This window comes from Pinus tabuliformis, chromosome 2_2 (assembly GCF_031772625.1).
Source record: "Pinus tabuliformis cultivar Carrire ecotype Pingquan chromosome 2_2, CPIR1, whole genome shotgun sequence".
NCBI classification, from domain to species: Eukaryota; Viridiplantae; Streptophyta; class Pinopsida; order Pinales; family Pinaceae; genus Pinus; species Pinus tabuliformis.
In genome coordinates, this window is record NC_142300.1 from 739,318,786 (window position 1) to 739,337,914 (window position 19,129).

The following is a 19,129-nucleotide window of genomic DNA, read 5'->3' on the forward strand; positions in this document are numbered from 1 at the left end:
GTCGATTTCGATATGGCTAATTTGTCTTGCAGTAGATTCCTCTGGGTTCGGGTCCGCTTCAGGTTGTTTGGCACATGAGGAGCTGGGTGCCGCTTTGTTTCGTTTATCCATCATCCATTGCAGAATTGAAATTGATTCTTCTGCATGGCTGCAGCGATGTGCTAAATGACGAAACTGTTCATGCAATGAAGACACCCTATGCAAAAGCAGATCTATTTCAGCTCTGTATTTTTCATTCAGAATGCGGTTCTGGTCTTCCAGCCTTGTTTCGAGGATCTTTTGCTGATTCTCCAAAATGCGTTGCTGGGCTCTAACTTCTTCGAGTTCAGCTTGCAAATCTGAACAATGCAGGCAGTCTTCACTTCGGTCCATTGGGATTGATAAGGGGGTAAAGAAACAGGAAGGAGGGAGCAGAGTGGTAAAAACGCGGCAGTCAAACAGAGCGGGGGAGATAAGAAGGGCAGCGGGAATTAAGATTAGAAGAGACCAGATAGCACATAAAGCAGGGGAAGTATACAGAGAAGCGGACTTTGGGGCGCTATGGATGAGAAGCGCAACATAGATCCAGATCAGCTGAGAGGAGCACCTGCTTGCTATACTCCAGACATTCGAACCCAAGCAATCGCTGAGATTAAGACAGAGTAGAAGGAGCTTTCTGCAAGAACCAGGGGACAAGAGAGGCTTACAGCGGGAAAGAGAGGGATTCACGAAAGAGAGTAAGATAGTGCCAGAGAAGGGAAGAGGGATGTTAATTATATAGCAGAGCTGGGGATAAATTAGGCGGGAGCAAGAATGACTAGTCACGGGAGGCTGAAGGGGAGTCTGCTGGCGAATCTGAAAAGAGTCCAAGAGTCTCAGAGAAACAAATCTGGTGAAAGATATGCCGGCGGGCATGATGAAGTTAACCTGATTGCTGTGTCTTCTGCAGCCGTCGCGTCCATGTATTACCCCTATGCTGATGACAGTCCAGTTGCCGGCCCAATAAAAAGGACAATTATCAGGCCTGACACCGGATTTAATCTTGAAGCGGGAGATATCCATTGAGATCATGGCAGATATTGGATCGATTCCCTGGAGTTGCATCTGAAGGTGCCGGCGGGTCTTCCACACGCGTTGTTGGCGTGTTCATCCGCCTTTTTGTTGAGATTTCGAAGGATATGGAAATATTTGATGTCATCCATCATATGATGAAGGATATGGTTTCGTTTATTTACTTGTTGAAGCAGAATGTTGGGGGAGTTTTGTTGCTGCGCCATTAATCGGATTATGATTGAGGAATCCCCAAATACCTGAACTTTTTTAATTCCCATTTTGCCTAACTGGGTTAGACCTTGGAACAAACCCACAGCTTCAGCTCTGTTGTTCGTGACTTCCCCAAGACTCCACTCGTAGTGGAGGATGCATTCCCCTTTGGGGTTTGTGATCAATCCCCCTGCTCCAGCTATCCCAGGATTCGATTTGGAAGCCCCATCGAAAAACAGGGAATAGCAGTTACTCTTTTGAATCCAATTGGCGAAGTCCTACTCTTTTAGTCTGATTTTCCAAGACTTGATTTCTTCTTTGTTCTGAGCTTCTCTCCTATTGCCTTCTGGTACTTTGCATTGCTTGTGCAAGATGTAACTAATTATGTCTCGCTCCTCAACACTGTACTGTGTGGCATCGATTTTGTCTTTGGTGTTGTTTGAGATAGTTTCCAAGGCAAGAGTTTTGGCTTTGTTGCATGTGGTTCGAGTATTTGTACTCTTATCTTGAAAAAAAAAATTGTTCCTGGCAAGCCAGATTCGCCACAGCAAGGTGTGGGGAAGAGCATTCCATACTCTTTTCACCAAGTGATTTCTTTTTTCTTTCCAAGGACAACTTTTCCTCCACTTTTATATTGTCTCTGTTATGGTATTTTGAGGGTCCCAGTTTATAGCTCCAATGAGAGACATTTTTCTCCAGCAATCGGCAGCAAATGGACATTCTATGAATAGATGATACATCATCTCTTCAGCTTGGCAGCAGTTGGGACATCTGGAGGGTCCATTGATGCCCCTTCTTCTTAAATTTTCTGCTGTTAAAATTTTGCCTCTCAGAAGAAGCCATATGAAGAATTTTATTTTTGGGATAGATTCTGCTCTCCAAGCTAATTTCCAATGAGGCCATATATTGAATTGGAAGGTGTTGCTGCAAATTTGTTGATGGCCTGCTTTGACTGTGTATTCGGTCCCAGAAGAGTCCCAACGGAAGCCATCTGCTTCATTTTCTTTAATAGGGGCTTTGTTGTGAAGGAGGGTCTTTAGGCAGCTGAGGCTGGGCTCTAAAGCGTTAGGAATTTCAGGGAAGGTCCAGCCTATCCAGGTACGGGAGTGAGGATCCCAACTGGAGATTTGGGCTAGATTGTAAATACCTTCCTCGTTAAGAAACTTGATGATTGGCTTGGCTTCTTTGTGCGTATTCAGAGGCTGGTGTCCCAATATTTTATCAACCCCAAAGTTTATGCTATCTCCTCCCCCTGTGACTTTCGATATATTCTGGATCATCATAGGTAGAGACTGTTTGCATAACCTCCAGATTTTGGTTGATTCTCTATTTGGAATATTGGATTCAAGCAGCTGCTGCCTGGGAAAGCTTAGATATTTGACCTCCAATACTCTTTTCCACCACATTGGAGGCCCTGTTATTAGCCTCCAAACAATTTTCGCACCAAAAGCCAAATTCAGGAATTTTGGTGCTCTTATACCAAGTCCTCCTCTTTCTTGAGTCTGTATAACCTGCTTCCATTTGACTAAACTGAACTTGCTTTTGTCGCTCTTGCCCCCTTGCCATAGGAATTGGCGAAGGGCAGCTTCCAATTTATCATGGAAGATGACAGGAGCCTGGTATAAAGAGAAACGATAAAGAGGTAAGGAGGTGATACCTGACTTAAGAAGAATGAGTCTGCCCGCAGGATTGAGCCATATTGTTCCCCATTGCTGCACTTTCCTTTTTACTTTATCTATGATCCCATTCCAGGTATCAGCTTTCAAAGGTCCCAGACTAACTGGCATGCCCAAGTATGAGAAATGGGTCCAATCGATTTTACAAGGAACCCCGAAAATGTTGGCAATGCTGTGGATAGTTTGATTTGTCGTATTCCATCCATAGATACAACTTTTGAGCTGATTTACCAGTCCTCCCGAGTAATCCATAAACTGATCTAGTAATTTCTTGAACCTTTTTGCAATTGTGATGGAGGCGCCTCCTATTAGCAAGGTATCATCAACGAACTGGGAGTGGTTAATATTTTTAACTCCAGTCCCATAATTGATGCCAGTTATGAGTCCAACTCTCCTGTTGTGATCCAGAGCTTGACTGAAAGATTCTGCCATAAGAATGAAAAGGTAGGGGGAGAGAGGACATCCCTGTCTTAGACCCCGAGAGGATTGGAAAGCTTCACATGGTCTACCATTGATCAAGGGGGATATCCAGGGACCGGATATGCATGCTGCAATGAGATTAATGAAGGAGGTTCTGAAGCCCATCTTTGTAAGGACAACAAATAAGAAGGAATGCCTAACTCTGTCGAAGGCATTCGCTAGGTCAAGCTTTAAGACAAATCCTTTTTCTTTTCTGGATAGACTTGAATGGATGGCTTCTTGGACGAGAAGGATGGAGTCAGTGATATGTCTGTTCGGCAAAAAGCCTCCTTGGTTTTCAGATATCAAGGTGGGAAGAAGGGGTTTTAATCTTGTGGCTAAAATTTTGGTTAGGATTTTGTATGAAGAATTGCAAAGGGATATGGGTCTGAATCTGGAGAAGGAAGAAGGGCGGTTTTCTTTGGGGATGAGGGCTAAGAATGTAGAGTTGGTGAATCCTCCAATCTTCCTTTTTCTTTGGACCCATCGGATCATCTTAGACAGGTCTTTTTTTATCACATTCCAGTATTCCCTGTAGAAACAAATAGGGAAACCGTCAGGCCCTGGCGATTTATCAGGATGCAAAGACCAGATTGCTCTTTTGATTTCTTCTTCTTCGATATCTTTGTTGATGCTATCGTTCATTTCCTTTGTAACTCCTTTGGGCATGTGCTTAAGCAAGTCGGCATAGTCTTCTATTCCTTTATCCTCAGTCAGCAGGTCCTTATAGTGTTTAGAAGCTGCCTTCTTTATAGCCTCTTGAGTATTATGTTGATTTCCTTCACTGTCCAGGATTGTATTGACATTGTTTCTAAGCTTCCGGGCTGTGGCCTGTTTGTGAAAGTAAGCAGTGTTTTTATCTCCCTCTTGAAGCCATAATTGTCTGGATTTTATGCGCCATTTGATTTCTTCTTCCCTATTTATTCTGCTCAGCTGTTCATATAATTCACTTTCTTGCTCTTTGCTTTGGTGTGTTAATCCATGTTCTTCAATTCTTGCCTGCACTTCTTCTAGCTCATTTTTAACTCTCTTTTTGTTCTCCTCTGGTTCTTGGTATCTCTCTTTGGCCCAATCTTTTAAAGCCTTCTTGGTTCTTTTTAATTTCGTTTCCCAAATGAAACTTGGCGAGCCTTCCACATGCTGGATCCACGTTTCCTTAACAATTTCTCTGACCGCAGGTATCTGATTCCAAAGAGGGCTGAATTTGAATGGAATGGGCCCAAGAGGGCGGTGGTTTTCCAGAGTTAAGGTGATTGGGTAATGATCAGAGGCAGATGTGCTGAGGACATTAGAGTATCCTACAGAGAAATTTGAGAGGAGCGATATATTAACTAAAAACCTGTCTAATCTTTCCATAATATTTCCACTGCCAATTCTGCGATTGCTCCAGGTATATCTGCGATTTTTGGGAATGATATCCACTAAATCGTTGTCCTGGATGATGTCCTCCAGGCGCTCTCTAAACGGATCTGTAGTAAAAGTGCCTCCCCTTTTTTCATTTGCATGCAGTATTAGGTTAAGATCACCTGCAATTATAATATTTGGATTGCTTTCTCCATCAATGCTATTTTTCAAGTCATCCCAACAAGTTTCCTTTTCTCTATAGTGGTTGGGAACATAAACATTGTAAATGGTCACTGTCTGGCTGCCTGTGTTGCTGTCGAGAGTAGTTCTAATCTAGTTCTGATGAGAGTTTGCTGCAGTGCAAGTCCATTTGCTGCTGTCCCAAATGGTAGCAATGCCTCCCGAGGCTCCTCTAGATTCGCTAATGTTGCCCGAGAATCTCTTCTGTTGTTCTATAATTTTTTTCATTTCATGTTGATCTTGTTTTGTTTCTTGTATCAGCATTATTTCTGGCTTCTCATTGTGAATCAGATCTCTGAGGGCTGCAATTTTAGAGGGGTGCCCTAAACCCCTGCTATTCCATGAAAGGATTTTCAACATGGCGCATTGGGCGTGTGAAGAGGTGCTCGCCTCTCTTGGTCTTTACCACTTATTTCTTTCTCTTGATGTCCATGGATAAAAGATTCTATTGGAGTTTGTGTTCCCAATGCTATGTCCTTTTGGGCATTCTCCTCCCTATGCTGTTTAGCGGTTTTTCTACCTGGGCCTGTTTTTTTGAATGAATCGCTGGGTGCTCCATGCTCCTTAGAGGAGCTTCTGGTAATCCTTAAGGAAAGGGACTCGAAGGGGGGTTGAGAAGAGGTGGTCTGAGGTTGAAGGGAAGGAGGGGGCTCGGAAGAAGGAATATCAGGGGCGGAGTCATCTGTGGAAAGGATCAAAAAAGGATTGGAAGAGAGGGGAAGGGGAGGATCAGGTGTAAGGGTTTCAGAGGGATTGGAGGGTGGGGAGAAGGGGCGTTGAACAGATGGCCCAGGATTGCCAGAGTCCTTGGATGGTTTAAGAGGAGGGGCTGATTTCTTTTTTTTGACAGGTTCCCATTGTCCATCTTGCTCTTCCATCTCTGCATTTACAATTTTAGTACATCTATTAGCAAAATGCCTGTACTCGTGACATACCTTGCATTTAAACGGTATCTGTTCGTAATCCAGTTGCTGAATGTGGCTCCAGTCATCCACTTTTAACATTATTGCTTCCGGCAGTCCTCGACCAAGGTCCACTTCAACGCATATCCTAGCACAGGCTTGCATGTTGTCCTTGGGCTCGCTACGATCGATGTATTTGCCGACAGCGTTCCCTATGGCTCGCACCGACTCATCTCCCCAGCAATGAAGAGGCAAATGAGGGAGACGGACCCAGACTAGCACATCATTGGGGATATCCAGTTCCGGGTCGAAGTCCGGGGTCCATTTGTTGAGGTAGAGACCCCTGGAATCCATGAAGTATGGTCCATTTCTAAATATCAGATCCTTGTCTGCTTTGGTTTCAAAATGGAATGTATAATACCCTCTTCCGCAAAATTTGATCGAAATCTTCCCTGAGATCTTGTCCATCCAATTTCGTTCGACCCATTTCTGAACTGTTCTTGGCGAAGGCCAGAGGCCTGTAAACTGTCCTATAAGACCTTTCTCTGCAAGAGAAATTGCTGCCATGCGGGGGAGGGTTGGAGGCAGCAGAACTTCCTGGAGAATGTCAAGTTTTTTCACAAATTTCGAAGTTGTTGGCTTGGGTTGCTGAGGAGGGAGTGATTTGATCAGATCCGAGAAAGCTCTTTGAGGATCGAGGTCCTCCTGTGGCTGATCTAGAGGGGCCATGGCAAGGGCCAAGGCCCAAAACGCGTTGATGCGCAGCAGATATCTTCCTAGGGTTGGCGCGCGCTACCAGTAGAGCGCACTCGCAGCAAAAAAAGGGTGGTTAGAATCTGAAATATTGGATTCTTAGATAGCTTGATGCAACTCTAATTGCCACAGTGAATGATGGTCAACTCTATATTCTAACCAAGTAGTGCCACTAGCAACTTCTGAAGCCACATGGCCTCACATATTGTCATGTACCCTACTTTTTCAGAGCTTAATGCAACTGACTTCTACTTCTTATTGTACCAACAAACAAGCCCTAATCCCATGCTGAAATAACACCCTGAAGTGCTTTTCTGGTCCATTGCATTACCTGCCCAATCTGCATCAGTGTAGCCAATCAACTTAACACCATCTCCCTGAGTATATTTCAACCCATACTCAATTGTACCTCATATATTGTAACATAACTCTTATTCGCTATAAATTTTTTTGACATAAATAGCAAGTGAGATATTATTTCTAAATACTCTATACCTCTCATCATTCCATTGTCTTCATTGTATGATAATTAAGGTATCTACTATTTTCTCTGCCACTTTATTCATAACAAGGTTATGATACTTGGTCAAATAAATAAACACTATGTATAAATCATAAGGCTTGTTATTTGTTCACCTGATCATGCACACATACAATGCCTATTAATGTATGAATGAGACTTCATGACTAATCCATACATATTATTCATATATCCTATAAATCCAAACAATACAAGGAAAACTCTTAATTTAATAACCTTTATTCCATTATTATTCTTCTATTCATGTATACATAGGTTGCATGGATCCTTATATGAATATAAGGCCTTAGAAGTCAATCCTCTTAATCATAGTTTAATCAACCATGTATTTTATACTATGGTTATTTTCCATGGTTCAAGGTTATGTATATATATACCCACACCATAAGTCGTATGTGGGCACCATATCGATCGCTACTATATGCAACTACTTTATATAATAAATCTTTCCTTCTTATGGTTGAAGGCGCAAGACTCCTTAGGTGGGTCGTCCATTACAAATGGCAACATATTTGATAGCCCACATATGTCCACATAGGCTACCACCCATGTGACTTCACATGGTCCTTTTTTCCAAGCGCACCATGAACAATTGAGATTTAATGTTTTAATCCAACTGTGTATTTGCACCAAGGGTTTTCAAAGAGGGTAAACACCCTAATCTACGAGTCATTGGATTCATTTGGTTGTTTGAAATTAAGACTAGAGCATCGCTTGACCCTTCTTTTCACATTAGGGTTTCCTTGACACCCTTATCTTGCTCTTACAGGTGTTACGTTGATTACTTTCCAAGCATAGATAACCATGCATAAATAAGGGTGTAACAACCAAAAGCCGTATACGCAGCAGAAATATTAAAATACCTCGTAGACAAAGACATCCATTGTAGGACAATAATTGTATATTGTATAAAGAATTAATGTAGGATGATTACAAATGAGAATGAGGGCCCACTTATATACCATAGGAAGGTGCCCTTTCATGAATGGTCATGTCTCTAAGACATGCCTCTTTATTACTAACTAACTAATCATTAGTTAATTAATTATCGTTTATTGTTATTATATTTATATTTACATTTATTATTTTATTATGAATTATATTCATAACATAGCCTTCCCCTTCAAAAATATTTTTCTTCAAAGCTTACTGATGAAAGACTTGATATCTTTTTTTGTTTCGAATGTCTTCTTGTCTCGGCATTGTCATCTTCGTTGATAGTAGTTGATATGATCCTCTAAGTGACAAACAAAATTATCGCACTGAAAAAGGATCAGACCATCCTAGATTGATCCTCCGTGGAATCAAATTTTGTGATGAATAGTTATCATAGGATTGAATTCTACAAACTTCAGTATCCTTGGGAACATAATTTTGTCGTTTCTTTTCTAAGAAATATTGGTACGTAGCTTGATTGGAAAGTCTGCTCCTATGATTTGGATGTCGATACATAACTCCTTTGGTTTGGCTTTCCTCTATCATATTAGTGGTTGATTCTTGATTTTATTCAGGCGTTGTTGTTGTTAAGTTGGCAACTGAATCATCATTTGGAATGTCCATTGTTTGGATTGCAGCTTCTGCATATGTTTTAACTTCTCTAGATTCCTCTTATTCCTTACTTGTGATATTGACTGGATCAATAGTTATTCCCTTACCTTCAACTTGCACTGAAACGATTGATGACTTCAATACTTCACCTTGAAGTTGTTCTAGATTGTCATTCAGTGATTTCTTGTCATTTTTAAGCTTTTTTATTTGCATAAGTAGGGTTTGGTTATGATTCCTTAAACGTACAAGCTCAACCTTTTTTGAATTGTTGACTTTATTCTTAGTAGCTTCATCATCTGTTAAACTTTTGATTTGTTCTAATAATGTCTGATTAAGGCTCTTAAAATGTAAATTTTCTTCCTCTTGTTCTAATAAACGCTTCTTGAGTTCCTTCTGAGTAGTTTTTCATTGTGATCTCTGAGGCACAAAATTTCTTTGTCTTTACTGCAGATGGCTTCTTCAAGCTCTTTTTGCTTCTTTTTTTTGTTATCTTAAAACTTAAAGTCTGAGACATCCTTGAAGTCTTCTATTGAAGATGTTATCGATTTTGATTTACTTGTTATGTCTCAAAATGTGACCATCTTCCCCTTATAAGGAAATGTCAAAACTTGTTTCTCTATGTTTAACATGAATGTACCCAAATTCTTAAACCAAGGTTGACCGAGTATGATGTCAATATCCATCTTTACAACATGAAATTGAGATATGTACTCATAATGACCTACTGTCACTTGTAAATCACTAATGTTATACTCTTTTTGGTCAAAAATATTTTTCCTTACACCAATGCTTGGCTCTAGAATTAATAGTTGATTTGCCAAGTTAACATTGATGTAATTTTTATCGTTGTTTGTGTTGATAGTGATATTAATTTCTCTTCCTTGGATACTTCCTTTTAATGTAATTACTCTGTGATCCGTAACTGAAAAACCTTTATAGGAAAATCATCTTTCCTTCATCATTTTTTAATTAGACTCTATTTTGTTTACCAATAATTTTTCGTCATCGACACTGATATGTTCTTCAAAAATGGGCTTCTTTTGTGTTCGTCAAAGAGCTTACAGTTTAATGATAACCTTTTTTTCTTATTTTAATCACTTTTCTTCTTCCTTTTCCTCCTCTTTTTTTGTTTTTTGTTTTAAATACTATATATATATATATATAATTTTTTTAAATATAACAATTTTTTTAATATTTTTATTATAATTTAATTAAATTAATAAAACAAATTAATCTCAAAAAAATGTGATTCCAAGGGATGTGGTGCCCCATCACGTTTCTTTCCAAAGCATAACAACGCCCAACAACCACAGAATGCCCATCCACGAAATGTGACGCCACAACCATGGTCACAGCAGCCTGAGATTTGATCCTTTCTAACGTCGGACGATGAGTGCAGAGGGTTACGTGGCGCGGGTCTAAGCCGACGCCGGTAAAATAAAGTTTGACGGTGTGGTCAGCAGGGACGAAGGAGCAAGTAGAGGCATGCAACGGGGACGGGGAGATGCGAAGCAATGGATTAAACGCAGGGTTAGCTGTAGGAAACAAGACAACGATGGCAAGGGAAAATGACAACGACTTAGGTGGGAGAACGAGCCTGTGGGGATATTTTGGCATAGTCAACAGACATAAACAAGACGACACAGAGGGGATGAAGGACTTGGCAAGGCGGGTGTTTGATTAACTGACCGATTGGTCGTGCGATGGAGATTTCGTGGGGTGGTTGACAGCCGATAAAATAACAAGTGTGGCGGAAGGTTGGATGGTTGCGAAGGACGTGGACCCAGTAGGTGTAGACATAATGGTGTGCGCTGCGGAGGGTGGTGTTGGTTGATGTGGTCGGTCTTGTTGTGGATTTCTTTGCTTGCCCACAAGTTAAAGTGCAGGTATATATCTATATATATATATATATATATATATATATATATATATATATATATATATATATATATATATATATATATATATATATATATATATCTATAAATTGTAATGGCCAAAGGCCTCACGATGAATCTGGTGGAATGGAGAATCTCCAAGACTGGTGAAATGCCTAAATCATGACGACAACAGGGTTGACGATAGGTTGATGACCAAAGGCCTGCTGATCAGCCAAACATGGCTCTAATACCAATGTAACGACCAAAAGTTGTATACACAACGGAAATATTAAAATACTTCATAGACAAAGACATCCTTTGTAGGACAATAATTGTAAATTGTATATTGTATAAAGAATTGATGTAGGATGATTACAAATAAGAATGAGGGCCCACTTATATACCCTAGGCAGGTGCCCTTTCACGAATGGCCATGTCTCTAAGACATGCCTCTTCATTACTAACTAATTAATCATTAGTTAATTAATTATCATTTATTATTATTATATTTATATTTACATTTATTATTTTATTATGAATTATATTCATAACAAAGGGTATGTCTATCAATGCACTAGAAGATTGGTAAAGTTTTATATTGCAGCTCGTTCTTCATTCTTTTTATAATGTAATCCTTTTTTTTGTCTTCTATACATTTGGTCACTTATTCGTACGTGTTCAACGAAAGGTTTGTGGCATAAAAAGGACTTTCATCCAGAAGAAGTTCAAATTTATCTTTACGATGGTCTCCTCATGCATTAATCCTCCATTCACATCCTTTCCATATTATTTTGTTCTTAGATTACTTTTTCCTTTGCTTCATTCTACACTTAGATAACTAAGGGCTTATTCTAACATTTATGGTTCACTGTGTGTTGGTAATGACCACGGGGGCTTCACTAGGGGAGCAATACCATAGCACGTGTGTTCATATTGGGGGATATTTATTCAGGAAAAAATGACATAATATATTGGGGGATATATACGGGTTAAAGGGTTTTTATATTGGCAGGTATAAAAAATGAAGTTCAAAGTTAATGAAAAATTATAAAGGGGTATAAAAAATGTTAATAAAAAAATGGTTACCTACAATATCTAGTGAAAGTAGGGGTTGTTTAAATTGGGAAGGTGTATTTGGTTTGTATTGGTAGGGGGTTAAATAATGTGGTTTTTAGAGGTATTTTCCAATATGTAGTCAAATTAGGGGTATTGTTTAGTATGCCGTGAACGCATGTGATATGCCATAGGTTCATTGAGTGAGGCCCCTGTGGTAATGACATGGTCATATCAATACAAATTATTGGCTCACAAAGTCTTGAGTAATGTGACCATCTTCCCCTTATAAGGAAATGTCAAAACTTGTTTCTCTATCTTTAACATGAATGTACCCAAATTCTTAAACCAAGGTTGACCGAGTATGTTGTCAATATCCATCTTTACAATATGAAATTGAGATATGTACTCATAATGACCTACTGTCACTTGTAAATCACTAATGTTATACTCTTTTTGGTCAAAATTATTTTTCCTTGCACCAATGCTTGGCTCTAGAATTAATAGCTGATTTTCCAAGTTAACATTGATGTAATTTTTATCGTTGCTTGTGCTGATAGTGATATTAATTTCTCTTCCTCGGATACTTCCTTTTAATGTAATTACTCTGTGATCCGTAACTGAAAAACCTTTATAGGAAAATCATCTTTCCTTCATCATTTTTTAATTAGACTCTATTTTGTTTATCAATAATTTTTCGTCATCGACATTGATATGTTCTTCAAAAATGGGCTTCTTTTGTGTTCGTCAAAGAGCTTACAGTTTAATGATAACCCTTTTTTTCTTATTTTAATCACTTTTCTTCTTCCTTTTCCTCCTCTTTTTTTTTTTTGGTTTTAAATACTATATATATATAATTTTTTTAAATATAACAAATTTTTTAATATTTTTATTATAATTTAATTAAATTAATAAAACAAATTAATCTCGAAAAAAATGTGATTCCAATGGATGTGGTGCCCATCACGTTTCTTTCCAAAGCATAACAACGCCCAACAACCACAGAATGCCCATCCACGAAACGTGACGCCACAACCATGGTCACAACAGCCTGAGACATGATCCTTTCTAACGTCGGACGATGAGTGCAGAGGGTTACGTGGTGTGGGTCTAAGCCGACGCGGGGAAAATAGAGTTTGACGATGTGGTCAGCAGGGACGAAGGAGCAAGTAGAGGCGTGCGACGGGGACGGGGAGATGCAAAGCAATGGATTAAACGCAGGGTTAGCTGTAGGAAACAAGACAACGATGGCAAGGGAAAATGACAACGACTTAGGTGGGAGAACGAGCCTGTGGTGATATTTTGGCATAGTCAACAGACATAAACAAGACGACACAGAGGGGATGAAGGACTTGGCAAGGCGGGTGTTTAATTAACTGACCGATTGGTTGTACGATGGAGATTTTGTGGGGTGGTTGACAACCGATAAAATAACAAGTGTGGCGGAAGGTTGGATGGTTGCGAAGGACGTGGACCCAGTAGGTGTAGACATAATGGTGTGCACTGCGGAGGGTGGTGTTGGCTGATGTGGTCGGTCTTGTTGTGGATTTCTTTGCTTGCCCACAAGTTAAAGTGCAGGTATTATATATATATATTGTAATGGCCAAAGGCCTCATGACGAATCTGGTGGAATGGAGAATCTCCAAGACTGGTGAAATGCCTAAATCATGACGACAACAGGGTTGACAATAGGTTGATGACCAAAGGCCTGTTGATCAGCCAAACATGGCTCTAATACCAATGTAGCAACCAAAAGTTGTATACACAACGGAAATATTAAAATACTTCATAGACAAAGACATCCTTTGTAGGACAATAATTGTAAATTGTATATTGTATAAAGAATTGATGTAGGATGATTACAAATAAGAATGAGGGCCCGCTTATATACCCTAGGTAGGTGCCCTTTCACGAATGGCCATGTCTCTAAGACATGCCTCTTCATTACTAACTAATTAATCATTAGTTAATTAATTATCCTTTATTATTATTATATTTATATTTACATTTATTATTTTATTGTGAATTATATTCATAAAAAAGGGTATATCTATCAATGCACTAGAAGATTGGTAAAGTTTTATATTGCAGCTCGTTCTTCATTCTTTTTATAATGTAATCCTTTTTTTGTCTTCTATACATTTGGTCACTTATTCGTACGTGTTCAACGAAAGGTTTGTGGCATAAAAAGGACTTTCATCCAGAAGAAGTTCAAATTTATCTTTACGATGTTCTCCTCATGCATGAATCCTCCATTCGCATCCTTTCCATATTATTTTGTTCTTAGATTACTTTTTCCTTTGCTTCATTCTACACTTAGATAACTAAGGGTTTATTCTAACATTTATGGTTCACTGTGTGTTGGTAATGACCACGAGGGCTTCACTAGGGGAGCAATACCATAGCACGTGTGTTCATATTGGGGGATATTTATTCAGGAAAAAATGACATAATATATTGGGGGATATATATGGGTTAAAGGGTTTTTATATTGGCAGGTATAAAAAATGAAATTCAAAGTTAATGAAAAATTATAAAGGGGTATAAAAAATGTTAATAAAAAAATGGATACCTACAATATCTAGTGAAAGTAGGGGTTGTTTAAATTGGGAAGGTGTATTTGGTTTGTATTGGTAGGGGGTTAAATAATGTGGTTTTTAGAGGTATTTTCCAATATGTAGTCAAATTAGGGGTATTGTTTAGTATGCCGCGAACGCATGTGATATTCCATAGGTTCATTGAGTGAGGTTCCCGTGGTAATGACATGGTCATATCAATACAAATTATTGGCTCACAAAATCTTGAGTAAGCCTCAAGGCCACCTCCATTTTACATTTTTTCTACATAGTAGAGATCATTTTTCTATATGGGGTTTTATCTCTAAAACCTTGATGTTTTGTTGCGAAAATTTGTGTATACAAGGGTATAGCCATGCTCGAATGTGATTTTTGGTTCTTCAGGGTCTTCACCCTAAACCTACGTCATTAGATATGAAACTCTAGGTCTAATTTCAGTCTATTCCACATGACCGTTGCAAGTCTTAGGGTGTACATATTTTTTTGTACAATTTATTAATTTCATCTAGGCTCCTTAACTCTTAGATTCATAACTTCATATATTATCTTTAATTTCAAGGATTTATATTAACTAGATTTTCCACTGGATATTACAGAGCTAGCATAGGACGAAGTATCTTCGATTTTCCAAGTAAACAATTGGGTTTTCTTTCTTTTGTTTAATTTCTCATTCATTTCCATAATTTCATCCTCGCAACTTCATTTTTGGTTTATAATTCAGTGTTACTTCTCGAATGTAGGTATGGTTCGAGGAAGCGTGTTGTTTGCTTTATGCTTAATACAATCTAACCCTCGCCCACAATGACTAAACTAACCACCTTCTTATCTCAGGTTGGCAACATTTGTTTTGCTCAATATCTTCTTGATGTTAATTTCTTTGGCTCGGTAACAACGACTAAATATCTTTATTTTTTAAACCTAAGCCAGGGTTTTCTTACTATAGTTTCTAATCTTTCGAGGGTTAGGGTTTATTCCAAGGTTGTATACCTTAATGTACCATAGAATTTTTCTTCAGCATTTTCTCTTGCCTACACTTTTAATTTAACTCCTAAAATTATTTTGTTAGCAAACTTGATATATGGTTTTCCTTTGGAAGAGACTATGTAACTGTATCTATTGATATAATGAATGAAAATCTCAAGTTTATCTATCTTATATGTCTCTTTATACAATTTGTGCCTTACTGTTATTATTTCCTTTCCATTACTACTCTACTACAAGTATGGGTTCTTTTTCCTTTGGTTATAGTTCGTACAACATACATCACTTGTTCTGAGTTAAAGTAATATAAGGATAGTCTTACCTTCAATTCATATTGTCTCGGATTTAGCCTTTCTTAACCTGTCTTCACATACTAACTTTAGTTAGTTATCAGCTATTAACAATATCTAGCATATTACGTTGAACAACCCTGAACAATTGTATTTTATTGTTTATATTTACTTCACTAGAACAATAATTATCATTTGATATTTAAACCTAAGATTCCAGGTGATTTACTGAATTCTAAAATCCACTATAGTCCATAGGCTCGAATATGACTATACCATTCATCTTCACTCTCTTATTTATGATAACAATTCATGATGCATCCTCGAAATTGTAATAGAGTCTAGGAATATTTAATATACTACCCTTACATTATTATTCCTATCTCGAATTTCGACTTTATGGATTGTTTTTAATTATCTACATCCACGAGGAGTGCTTAAAGTTAATTATTGATTCATCATACTATAAATTAATGTGATACATCTAGGGAGTTAATTATTGATTCATCATACTATAAATTAATGTGATACATCTAGGGAGATAAATTGTTTAAAGAGTTTGCTAACACAAATACACACATATCCTCTTCAACCTAATAAAAAAAATTCAACTAGGCTCACACACAAATTTGTGTGCCAATAAGTTTACAATAACAATGAAGGTATTCCATGTTTCCTGACCTGAATTTATTTATTTATTTCCATATATAGTAACTCTCCACAGCTTCCCATTTACGTTAATTCCAATTCACTTCTGTGAAAGAAGTTTGTCTTTATTTCTTTCTTATTTACTTCACATTAAACCTTAACCTCATATTATTTATTTTAAACATTCTAAGAACCTAATTACTTAAATTATTCTTCTTAGATTCATGTAAGAATCCTTTTCACAATTCATAAGCATGTATATGATTATATGCATGCACTATCATAATATTAGATAAATAGTTTTACCTAGGTCGCACCTTTAACCCTATCAAATCACTTAAAATCTTTGTAATGCTACACAATTTTAATCATAGTGACTATTCTAACTAAGCATGCACATAATAACTTAAAATTTCTATTCATAATCATTTACTTTGTCTAACTATCATGGTAGTTCTCTATAAAATTTAACAGTTTTCAATAGAAATTCATAACAATAATCACATTAACGAACTCCTAGTTCCACAAGAAATCATAAAATTACTTTCATCTAATCGTATCTAGTCGCTTAGGAATATCGGGGAGAGAGTGTGTTCCTCTCAACCAAAGAATTGCAACCAACAATTTCCCCTGAGCTCAAACTTCTTGCCTTAACGAATCAACGACATCTTTGTATTATTGAGTGGTTTTCTTATAGTTATGTTAGCACTCTATAATTTAATAAGGTTGAGAAATAATTGTAGAGGTAACCACAAAACCACTTGGAAGCTCGGATTAGCCCTGCCAGCTTCAGAGAGGGATCTCTCCGTGAGATTTACTTTTGTTGTATTTAGATATTAGGCTAGTTATGATAGTTCAGAGTTTGATTTTAAAATTGGTTTGGTTGGAATAGCAAGGGAAGATCCATTGGGAAATGGAGTCTACAAACTTAACTAGGATCTGTCTCAGATTTAAAAAGGAGTTTCACAGGGCAAGGTAGCTGAAATAACTTGATCCTTTATATTAAAATGAAATGGAGTGGAGGAAAAGATATAAGTTCAATTGAAGTTAAAGAGAAATTAAGAATTCCTTGACATGATATCAGAGGAAAACATTGAAATTATCTACAGCCAAAATCATAGCGTCTTTTCCACCAAATTATGTTCATCAACTTTCTGTGAGATAATTCATTTTTAAGAAAACATAAACATGGAAACGAAGGAATAACACATAGATAATGCAAGGAGTACTTCACAAAATAGTCCAACACATGAATCATGTGAAGAATGTCATTTTTATTACTGATACGTCCACTAAGGCTTGAAAAACATACAATAGTTTTCTTTTGTACAAAACCAACATCTCTTACTTCAAATGATGAAGTATTTATAAAAAATTATTACAAAATATCTTGATTTAAAATTTCAAGATTCATTTCAAAATATCCTAAACTGATTGTAAAAATAGAACACAAATAAAGACAGCTAAAACTATTTTAAGAGTTCTGGAACTATCCTTGAAGATTGCTGGTGAAAAACAAGAGCAATTCGAATTTGATAGCAACTCTTATTTGATGAGGTGGCCTCCAAGTCACTAACTGTCTTTGAGCTTTTTCCTCCTGAATTTTTGAAAAATAAGGTCTTGTGATCCCTTTGTATATCCCAAACCATGATTGATGTTAGATACCTGAGAGAGGTTTTTGTAAATGATGATGCTATAAATAATAAACTCTTTCAGTTTTTGAAAATTCATTTCCACATTCGTGGAAACGGTATTTGAAAACACTGTCTAAAAACATGAAAATTCGGGAAAATATGTCTGTAAAGGCTCATCCGAATCTCCCAAACCATAATAGTTGTTAGAAAATTGAGAGAGGTTTTTGTACATGAGTATGTTATCAGAAAAAAAAAAAAAAAAAAAAAAAAAAAAAAAAAAAAAAAAAAAAAAAAAAAAAAAAGAACTCTTTCAATTTTTTAAAATTCGTCTTGGATGTTTGTAAACCATGTTTGAAATTATTGTGCTGTATAGGGGAAAAAACATAGTTTTAACTGACCATGAAACGAACATATGACATGGAGGCGAGAGGTGACATGGAGGTGATTGATAATGTTGAGGAATATGGTTGGAGGAAAAAACATTAGGGGAGGAGGATGCGTGGCAGAATAGCAGTGGAGGAGCAGGGATGTGGCGGGTGAACGTTGGCGCGAGAGTAGGTGGTCAACAGGGACAAGGGTTGGTGGTTTTCAGAGGGGGGGTAGGAGCGGTTAACGGTATGCGAGGGGGGGGTGTGAAATAATGCGGAGGTGACACGTAGGGGTGGGACCCAAAGTGGTAAACATCTTTTTGAACCCCCCTCCGCCGATAAAGGTAGGAGGGGTAGGGGAGGTCGAAAAGCAACGATGGTCGTTGATTTGATCGTCAGGTGATCGGATGGTTGTTTGATACAGTTTATTTAACCATGTGCGCTGACCCCTTTTTTATTTTCATACCTTTATGACTTTGACATGGTACTTAGGATAAATTACATAGAATGCAACATGTATTTTTTCGACTTTTTCCATGCTAATCTCTTCCCTAATTTAATACTCGTCTCTCTTTGGAAATAATTTGAAGGGTGAAATATTATTTACAACATCTCAAACATAATAATCATCAGTAATAATCAAACAATCCTGTAAAAATTATAGGACCCTAACAAGTTCTTCCCAATATATTTTTCCTTAGCAACATCATGCTTTTAGGTTTTGCACCCCTTAATTACCTAGGCTTTTATTTTAAAATAATAAAAACTCTTTATTTTTCTGTAAAACATTGTGGTGAAGTAAAATTGTAAGTGCAGACACAAACAATTCCTTTAGCCCGATAGCGAGTCTAGCCACAAACAAGACATTCTATGGAAGATTTCCTTAGGTTAGAACCAATTAAGAGGGCCTACCTCTTAGTACGCTTATCCCGTTTGGTGATGACCTTGCTTGCTTGCTCCAACTATCTCTTGTTTCCTTCTTCGAACACCTGAA

General features: G+C 37.6%; 1 protein-coding gene across 1 annotated transcript; it reads right to left on the bottom strand.

Annotated features, from left to right (window-relative positions):
• Window positions 1-1,871: 1,871 nt before the first annotated feature.
• LOC149194772 (uncharacterized) lies at window positions 1,872-6,592 on the bottom strand. The gene is made up of 3 exons (XM_089407789.1): window positions 5,897-6,592; window positions 3,932-5,054; window positions 1,872-3,343 (listed from the first exon to the last, which is right to left on the bottom strand). The coding sequence occupies exons 1-3, from the start codon at window positions 6,590-6,592 to the stop codon at window positions 1,872-1,874; spliced, it is 3,291 nt and encodes a 1,096-aa protein (XP_089263915.1).
• Window positions 6,593-19,129: the final 12,537 nt, after the last annotated feature.